Source organism: Emydura macquarii, unplaced genomic scaffold, assembly GCF_026122565.2.
Source record: "Emydura macquarii macquarii isolate MOO-44397 ecotype Brisbane River unplaced genomic scaffold, CSIRO-AGI_Emac_v2 contig_691, whole genome shotgun sequence".
NCBI lineage: Eukaryota > Metazoa > Chordata > Testudines > Chelidae > Emydura > Emydura macquarii.
Genome location: NW_027130828.1, coordinates 9691179 through 9700771, shown reverse-complemented (window position 1 = coordinate 9700771; position 9593 = coordinate 9691179). Strand labels below are relative to the sequence as shown.

Sequence of the window (9593 nt, the reverse complement as noted above, 5' to 3'; positions counted from 1 at the left end):
ACAGGAGGCTGAATTGTGGCCCTTTGGGGCAGGGCAATGCCAACTCTGTGTTGAGGAGGGAAATCTTAAGGGGCAGCACCTGCTTGTTTAAAAGACAAGGCTCTTTGCTGCTTCTCACTTTGAGCAAAGACCTATTTTCTAAGCAGCCAAAGCTGCAGCTGCAGAAAAGCACCATGAAGGTAGATCAGGTGTCTTGTACCCCACTGGGTTTAATTCCAAAGAGGATTTCAGCATATGATGCTATGCTGAAAACAGAAGTCCTTGGGGTAATTTAGTTGTCAGACTTCCTGGGGGCAGGGTCAGTAGTCCAGCTCCTTCCTCTCTGTGAGAAGGGACACACCTCTTGAATCTGCCTCTAGGCTGATATGGGCACTTCACAAACCATTTTGTTGAAAAGGTTGGTCTAGAACAGAGGCAACTTCTTCAGACCCTACCAAATTAGTGCGGACGGCTGCTGGACTCCAGATGAGATCGTTTGCCAGCCACCAGCATGGTACTGCTCTCTGCTTGCTCAGGGAGTGATCGCTTGTATGTCCGACCATGCCCATTCATCGCCCCTCGCTGCCACTTGCAGATGTCTCCATTCAGAATGTCCTGGATGTGCTGCACAATGAGGTTTATAGCAACTGCAAAAAGAACAGCAAGACACATGCATGAGGTTGGCTGAGCTCTTGGTTTCACTATTTCTGTGACAAACAACCCCATCTGATTCAATATGGCAGCTAGCTACTCTTCATTGCAAATGCAGGGGGGGGGGCAACGTACTGGGGTCAGATCCCCCCAGCAGCAGTAACAATGCCAGCCTCTAAAACATATAGTCCTGGTTCAAACAAAGCCAGGGATAATCCATGTCAGCGTCTAAGCACTTTACGAGGGTGTTCAGGAGGAGAATTTGGTGATCTGTTTATGTGCAGAATCCGCACCTAAACTGAGTTTCCAAAGATTAGAGGTAAAGAAGTTAACTGTCCCTTACCCATATTGTCGACTCCACGAGGAATAATCACATCTGCATACTTCTTTGTCTGCAAATCAGAAATAATAGTGGTGCTGGGCTTTTCACAGTGCTAATTACCAGCACCCCCAGATCTGAAAAAGGATGCCACTTCTACATGTGTGTGTTGTAGTAGAATCAAAGTCTGTTAGTCAACTGAATGAATGTTACTGTCTAGCTTAAGGGGTGGGGAACATTTGCCTCTATACTTCAAGACATTCCTCTCCTCTCATACTACTCCACTGACCTCAATCTGATACTGTTACCTTCACTGAGCCTCTTTTGCAGCATAGACTGATTCACTGCAACAAGAGCGGGTCAATCCAGTTAGAATTGGTTCTAATCAGAAGGCCACAAGCTGTGTGTGTGTGACTCAGTTCCCGGCAGTGTGTGCTGTCTGCTTTTTATAAAGAGGCCGTTTCTATTAGGAAGGCTGATCTTACTATTGCACTTCTAGGATTTAAGTTAAAGATCAGCCCAGATCTCTTGCTAAATCAAAGTAAAAATTGTTTTTTACATACTTAAAGAACTGTAAGCGTTAACAAATTAACTTAGTTACAGGATCTCCCAAAATGGCAGCCTCCTCGCCTGTACAATTCCATGTGGGGGAGGGGAGGAGGGAGCCCTGCCCTAGGTCATACTGCAGTCTGCCAAATCAACTGACACTCAACAGGAACCAATTGCTATTACATAGGTGAAAGGCTGGGTCTGTCAGTCTGAATATCCATGGCAGTAATCAGTGAGAAACGAAATCATTCATCCAGCACTGTAAACTGCCAGGATGTTTTACAAGCAGTGGGTAACAACCATCACATTACAGGGCAGCGCAGGTGAGAAGTAGGGAGGAAAGATGGTGCACAGCCAAGCAGAACACATCCAAGGTGTGAGAGAGGTGTTCTTATCTGCTTTAAAACCTCAATTTCCTAAACCAGTCCCATGAATGCGTAAGCGTAGTCCCTGTGTTACAAAAATGTATAAACAGCACAACAGTGACCACACTGTGGGAAGGTTCCTACACTACAATGCAGGGCATGCTAGGTAGGACCTCACATCTGAGCCAAACTCAGCTACACTCAATTGTGTTTTCTGCCATGTATTGGAGACCGATTGGATGACTCAATACTTTTCTTCCATCCTTAAGTTCTAGGATTAACCATGGCAGCCACTGTTAAACTACTGGGAATTGTATTTTAAATACAATGCAAAGCTTAAATTAATAGGATCTTTGCTAAAAATTAATTTTTGCTTCACTCAGCTATGCTTTGGGTGGCTTATATCAATCAGAGGGCCTTAGTCTTCCTTACTTCAGCTATAATATAAATAATCATCACCCAGCCTCCACTACTTCCCCATTCCCTTAAGTGTCTGGTTAGACAGTGGTACCGGCAAACAGAACTCCTCAAAGGCAGGTTTGACGAAGGTCGTGTACTGAGTCAGGATCTGCTCCAGGTCCCTCCCGCGCTTCATATCCCGAAGAACTGGGACAGAGGGAAAACAAGGGGCAGTGAGTTTTAGTGTAAGCATGGAGATGACAATGCACCAGAATCCCAGAGTGTTACCTCTGCGGGACAGCCGGACATCAGAGTCTGTGTCAACAAAGAGTCGGAGATGGAACATGTCCCGAATGTCTTGGTTATAGAACACCAGGATTCCCTCAAAAAGAACCACATCTGCAGGATAGACCACTGTTGTCTCTGCCAGTCTGCCCAGGGGAAAGGGTATACAGAACATTAGTTGGACAATTTCAAACAAATCTGAAAGTGGCTTTCAACACTGAATGCTAACGTGCAGTTCTGTTCCATTAAACACTGCTCACCCAGTCCCACCTCTTGTTCCCTCCAGCGCCCTGCAACAAGTCCACACACATCCAGCTAGGGTAGCTCACACTGCCAAAAGGATGGAGTAATGAACACTGAGTCAGCCACACACGGTGTGGAAGATGTTAAGAACTGAGACTTACCTAGAATGAGTTACAAAATCATAGGTGGGCACCTCAACGGTTTTCCCCTCCACAATATTTTTCAGGGTTGTGTGCATCAAATCATTATCAAAAGCACCTGCAAAATGAAGAGACAAGGTCCAGGTGCTGTTATGTCTAAAATCCTGCCAGTCTTTTCTGGTCCTGAAGGATTAAGGCTATCAACATTTCACTGGCTGATTTTACCAGATACAGGAAGTGGGGGAGGGAATATTCCTGGCTTATTCTTTTCTAGCAACAGAAAGGAAAATTGCACTCTCACCCCAAAGATACTGCAATCACTGCAGCCAGGTACAAAGATGAGGAAATCTTTGTTAAATAAGTGTGTTAGATACACAGAAATGAAGACTAATCCAAACAGGCATAAAAACTACCATCTAGACTGCCTGGTAATTTACAGATGGATGTGACAACTACAGCTCAGCAGGGGAAAAGACCAATTTTGTTACTTTAATTCAAAAAAATGTTAAATTAACATAAACCAAAACAGCATTACAGCTGGGAAAGCCTTCTAGATTTGTCCTGCCTTTGAAAAGCGGGAGCAGTGCGTCTTAGCCTGCAGCAGTGTTCTTCCACTTTTGCCTAGGATGGCCTGCAGGGAATGTCATTTGCAATCACATAACATCCCTGGGGCAAGGACAGTTGTTGCTTACATGGAAAAGACATATATGAGGAAAGCATGGGATGTATTTTTAGCTTCTTTTAATATGTTTTAGCAGCTGGAACTAAGGAGGCGATGGAGCATCATGTTCCACTGCCCCAGCTCCACGCTCACTGCAAAGCGACTGGCATCTTGCTCGAGGCGCACCACACACATGAATCCCGCCAGGAGTGTATTGTAAGCAGGGGTGGGTACAGGTTTTCTAAAAAACACGGTTGGAAATTCATTTTGTTCTTCCCTGCTAAACACCATGACAATGCTCCCTGCCTGTCACTTAGGTGGGGGTTGAAGTACAGGGGAAAAAAGGTTACTCGTTTTCCATAGCTTATTCTTTGAGCTGTGTTGCTCGGCTATTCCATCTCAGGTGCCTCACAAATAGTGACTCTGGAGGTGGGCTAGGAGTTCACAGCCAAAGGCACTCAGGGGGCTGGCAGTGCACTTATACTGGTGCCTAGGTGTGCCATTGCAGAGGTGCTAGAGCCAGCCCTAGGGATACCACTGAGGGAAAAATCTCCGGCACTGGTGCATGTGGTGCACACACAGCTAACATGGAATAGACATGAACAAGCACTCAAAGAAGAACCCAGAGTTGGGGGTGTTTACTTCCCATTCTGCATATTCAAAACCCTTTACAAATAATTAAACCATACATGCCATGAAACAAGTCAGGCTGATGCCCCTTTAAGTGTCTTAGGACCGGGACTATTTATTCCATGTTTCTACAGCACCTAGCACAATGGGGTCTTGGTCTATGACTGGAGCACTAGGTGCGGCAGTCATAAGAGAGTAGTGACTTCCCCAAGGTCATCCAGAAAGGCAGTGGTAGAGCTAGGACCTGTCTTTTGAGTCCTAGTGCTGTGTTCTATGCATTGAACCCCTCAGCAGAGCCTGGCCACCCCTTAGGAAGGCTGAGATTTCACACAGGAATGGGTGTATTCCTTTAGAAGTGGTTCCCACCCAGTGTCTTACAGTAGCTTTTGGGAAGCGCTGATTCCTGGCACTATCACAGTGAAAAGATGGTCTTCCAAACAGCACTCTGACATCAGCACACATACAAAACAGACAGAGGATGGTTAATGAGACTGTAAGCTCTGTGGGGGCAGGGACCTGATCTTTTAATTTGCCTAGACAGTACCACACCCTATGGTGCTAGACAGAGAGGCATTTTAAAGTAGCTGAACGGGTAAGAGCAGTAGCTATTGTGCCCTTCCATGACATTTGCCCATCAATGTCCTGCCCCACACACACTTCCTTCCCCTCAGGCAAACATGAAGTGGGGTGAGGAGAATCTTTAAAGCTTTAACCTGGGTGATCAAAGTTGTACTGTCCCTTCAATGCCTTGGCTTTCTGGTCTGCAGTGAGGACCTTGTAGAACCTATCCTGGCTGAGAATGATGAGCTTTCGCTGGTGATGATCCACCTCGTTTTGTCCCAGTAGCTCCATGATCTTCTCACATACTGTGGACTGAAGCACAAGCCAGTCACAAACAGCTGCCCTCTGCAGCACCGGCCATCAGGGCTTCACCAACATTAAACTTCTCAGCAGTGGTGGGTAGGACAAGCGTTGATGCTAAACAAAGGCAGAGGTTAAGTGGCTCCAAGTCAGCGCCAGATCCCAATCCTGTGCTTGAACCACTTGGCTCTCCCTTCTCGCCTGCCTAATGCAAAACCCTCCCACTGGTGGTAGTTAAAGAGGGGAGCTGTAGATACAGCCTGCAATGATTCCTATCCTTCCGCTAGCTTTTTTAACTGCCGCTGACACTGAGCAGATGGTTTAAGAGCACTAGCCACAACTTGGTTGCGTCTAGCTTCCAAGGCTCTGGCGCCAACCACACAATCATGCTGCCACTCCCTTAACGGTGACACTGCTGCCTTAGCACCTTTTTAGTTTCTCTGCAGCGTGCCTGGGGCTGACAGTCCAATGAGGAAAAGAGACGGGAACAGCTTTGTGTGGGAAAACTGTTCTCAGGCAGCATTTATAATTGGAACGTGCCTTAACTAAAACCATTTTTCAGTGAGTGGGCGCAAGCCAGCCAGTGTAAACAGCCTCATGCTAGTGCGCTAACAAGAGCAGTGTGGACATCGAGCTGAGCTCACACACGGGAGCTGTGCTGTGTTTTTTCGCCTCTGTCCAGCCAGGCTGGGTGACTTGCTCCCAGCTTCAGTGTAGACAAAAGCTTGTCCACAGCCCCACGGAGGGGCAACCTTTGGAGTGGGGCTGGGTCAATATTGGTGCTGAGAGCAAAGTGCAGGCATCTTCGGCAGCCCGTTAGGCAAAGCGCTGCCTTGTACCCAGCCCGCCCGCCACCCAGCTCCCAGGCCACTGCAAAACGAATGACACGTGGGCAGGCAATCTGAGCGAGGCTGGGCCGCTGGGTTGGGTTGACATGCACGGCAGTGTAGATGCCTGGTTACCTGCCGGTTTGCTCACTCTAGTCACTGCTGTAAACGTTGCCTCATGCAACTGTGGCACCGACCAAAGGGCTCATTGGCCCACGTCAGTGTTTGACACCCCGGCGTGCGCTCGTTAGCCCGACCCCCTCAGGCGGTGCAGGACGTGGCCTGCGCTGTTTCTGGCCCCTAATAACGCTGATGCGTTGGAGCAAATGGACACGTCAAGTCAGGCTCCTCGCGCGGCGCTTCAGTGGCCGCCTCACTGGGCGCAACGACTTCTCCAACCGTCGCTGCGGCCAGAGCCCCGCCCCCCGGAGCGCGACGCGCGCGCCACGGCCTTGCACGTGGGTGTCTCGGACTCCGAGCGACGCCCGCGCGCGCCTGGCACCCAAGCCGCTCTGCCCCTCCCCCACAGCAGGTGCCCGCCCCCTGGCTAGAGCTTTGCTAGGCCGCCGGTGCCCCCCCTCCCTCCCGCGGGTCGGGACGGGAGGCCGACCCTGCTGGTGACCGGGGAGCCCCTGGGCGGAGGCCGAGCGCCCCGGCAGGCGCCAGGGCTGAGCTGAGACCGGCCGGACTCATCTCACCCACAGGCTCCGCGCCGGGAGGACCCTGAGCGGGGCCGGCCCGGCGCGGGAGGCTCCTACCTTGCCGCTGGCGGTGCCGCCGCTCACCCCGATCAGGCAGGGCCTCGGGCGCGGCCGCTCGGCCTCTCCCCCGCCGAAGCTGCTACCCCCCGAAGCCATGGCTCGCGCCACTACCCCCCCCCCCGGGACTACAACTCCCGGCAGCCACTGCCCCGCGCCGCCTCCTAGGAGAGCGACCAGGTGGCCGCGGGGGAGCCTGGGAGCTGTAGTCCCTGCGTCTGGCGCGATCCGAGCCTGCGCAGTGGGCGCCCCAGCCCAGGTGATGGGAGTCAGACCAGCTGAGCAGGGGCATATGGCGTGCGGGGTTTGAGGGGGCGGGCTGGAAGGGGCACAACACGCCATGGCTGGACGGATCGGGCCCATCCTCACTCAGCAGCTGCCTGCGGGCCGGGCCCGGGTTTTCAGCAGGAACATGCCCTTTTTCCACGCTCGGTTTCCATGGGAAACCTGCAATTTTTGCCCCCCACAACCCTGATTTTTCTGTCAGGAAAATCAAAATGACAGGGGCCAGGTCCGGCCCGTCCCGGCCCAGCTCAGCCCAGCCTTCCAGAATTGGGTTTTCTGTCAGACAAAGCCCCACAGATTGGGACATCTGGTCACCCTCCCCCCCAGGCCCAGGCCAGGCACGAGCTGGGGACCCCAGGCCGCTCCTGGCAGTTGCGCTTTCTCCCCATCCGTGGGCAGCGGCAGATAGAAAAGCAGAAATTTAATTTAATTTAATTTAAATCTTCTCCAAAAATCCCTTTCTGCAAAAAAAAAAAAAGTTGAAGTTTTTCACAGGAAAAGATTTCTGTCTTCCAGGCCCCTCTTGGGGGGAGAGGGGGCTTTGAAGGTTGTTGTATGCATTCATCATGCCACTCCCTCCCTCTACAACCGATGGACACCTTTAACAACTGTCATCTTTAACACATCAACTGCCTCTCAGCACAAATTATGACAGCCGCACCCCCCTGCACGTTCAGCAAAAGCACAATGAGCTCCCAGCCCACTACACTAAAACCCCAGTGCACTGCACCTCTCTTATAGAACACTTCCTTACGTGCACAGCATGCACTGCACCCAGGGCCAAGTGTAACAAAAGTCATTACGCTGCAAGGGGCAGTGGGTAAGTGCAGCAATGTTAAGCATGAGTGTTTTCTTTAATTACAACAAGCTGCTTTTATATATTGCATATTTCATCCAAAATGCTATTCAGCACATGTAACACTTTGGATGAAAAGATTGTGGTACAAACACAACATGGTGTAAAAAGAGCAGGCACCTGCAAACAATGATCCAAAAAAATATATAATACTCTGAATATAACAAAGACCCTCTTTCCCTGGCTAACTTTCCTTTCCCTTCCGCTTTGACTTTGGGCTGGTCACCAAGAGAAAATTTGGGAGATTTACTTCAAGGGGTTGTAGCAGCTGGGTAATTAATGTAGTTACACTGACACAAAGACACCCAGGCTGCACTGATGAAAGCAGGATTTTACTCCACTAATTTTCCAGTAAATCACTGGAGTAAGCCCTATTATACAAATGCAGGTCTATAGTTAGGGATTACATCAGTGTAACTACACCGATCATTCTTTGTATTACTGTAGTGTCCAGGAACCCCAGGTACCAACTAGGACCCCTTTGTGGTAGGTGTTGAACAAATACAGAACAACCCCAAAAAGCTTACAATCTAACTATAAGACAAGAGACAACAGATACAGACAGACAGACAAAGATGGGGAATATCAATACAGTTACACTGTAGTGAATTACATTAATATAAAAAGGAATGTAGTTAACACCTGTTAACATTTTCAGCAACTCTCCATGTATAGACAAGAGGCCTCTTCCTACCTGGGCGGGGGGTGTTAAAAAAAATCAGAAGCACATAGCACTTTCCTTGGCAGCATTTCAGTTTTACTTTCTGCCTAAAAAAGCCTGCATAGCTTCCTTCATGTTGACAATTTCACTTCTGAAAGAAGCTGGCAGCTTCCTTTTCAAATCTGTCTGGCTGCACCTTTCAGAAGCATTTAGCAAAGGCCAAACACAGCTTGCAGCTCTCCCGTGTGTCTCCAAAAAGTGAAACAAAGGAGAATGGATGTTAAGGTTTTCTTTTGTTTCGTTTTTTAAAGCACAACTCCCTGAGTAAGTGACGGCAAAGTTGGCGATAGAAGGCACTCCTTAGGGCAGCCTGCAGGAAGGGAAGCAGGCTTTATGATTTCTTAACCAAGGTAATTTTCTTTGTAAATGTTTCCAGCCTCTCTCGTCTTTTACACACACTCCAATGATTTGAAACTTAAAGTAGCTGATTCACTGCTGCCTGCAATGGTTCTTAGCAGGAGCTGCACCGGCTTTTAGTTTCCACATGCTGGGAAGGGAAGATGTTTTGGGAACTTACATGTTCAATTCTCCCGCTTTTTCATTGTTTTTCCTCTAAGACTGATCCAAAGCCCACTGACGTCAATTGAAAGGCTCCTGTTGATTTCAGTGGGCTTTGGATCAGGCCCCATGTGAATGCAGGAAAGAAATGGATTAGGAACCATGAGAAAATTAAAAGAAACTGCAGTATAATAAACACGTTCTGCCCCGCAGTGGGACTAGTGTTCAGGTTCAACCATAAACTCTGGAAGGGAAGTCAGAAGCAAGGTCCCTATTGCTCTCTAAAACAGTCACGTCACAAAAAATGGAGGCAGGGCACATACTCTAATCACTACAAAGAGGAATACATCAGTCCAACTAAAAATGTGTCCGATACAATCAATCAGTAAACTATTTATACCCAGAGAAAAAAGTTAACAATCCAGCAGCAGGGTGGTATGGGAAACGAAGTCTGCCATTGGACTCAGTAGGAAATCAGAGATTTTCAAACCCAACATAAGGTAAATTCTGCTGAAGGTTTTTGCTTAGATGGGAAATTGTTTTAATTGCTCTTAAATTAACACAGA

General features: G+C 48.8%; 1 protein-coding gene across 2 annotated transcripts; it reads right to left on the bottom strand.

The window, feature by feature from the left end:
- Window positions 1-184: 184 nt before the first annotated feature.
- On the bottom strand, window positions 185-6777 carry UCK1 (uridine-cytidine kinase 1). Of its 2 annotated transcripts, XM_067541921.1 has the most exons (7): window positions 6668-6777; window positions 4935-5094; window positions 2952-3048; window positions 2551-2693; window positions 2375-2469; window positions 974-1022; window positions 185-626 (listed from the first exon to the last, which is right to left on the bottom strand). In XM_067541921.1, the coding sequence occupies exons 1-7, from the start codon at window positions 6764-6766 to the stop codon at window positions 439-441; spliced, it is 831 nt and encodes a 276-aa protein (XP_067398022.1). In that variant the 5' UTR covers window positions 6767-6777; the 3' UTR covers window positions 185-438. The 2 variants fall into 2 exon arrangements, with proteins under 2 accessions (XP_067398022.1, XP_067398023.1); XM_067541922.1 differs by lacking the exon at window positions 2375-2469.
- Window positions 6778-9593: the final 2816 nt, after the last annotated feature.

Coding starts and splice junctions, on each gene's coding strand:
- UCK1 (XM_067541921.1), bottom strand. CDS start 6,766: ATGGCTTCGGGGGGTAGCAGCTTCGGCGGGGGAGAGGCCGAGCGGCCG. Junction 5,095..6,667: donor GCGGCACCGCCAGCGGCAAG/GTAGGAGCCTCC, acceptor CTTGTGCTTCAG/TCCACAGTATGTGAGAAGAT. Junction 2,694..2,951: donor GATTTTGTAACTCATTCTAG/GTAAGTCTCAGT, acceptor TCCCCTGGGCAG/ACTGGCAGAGACAACAGTGG.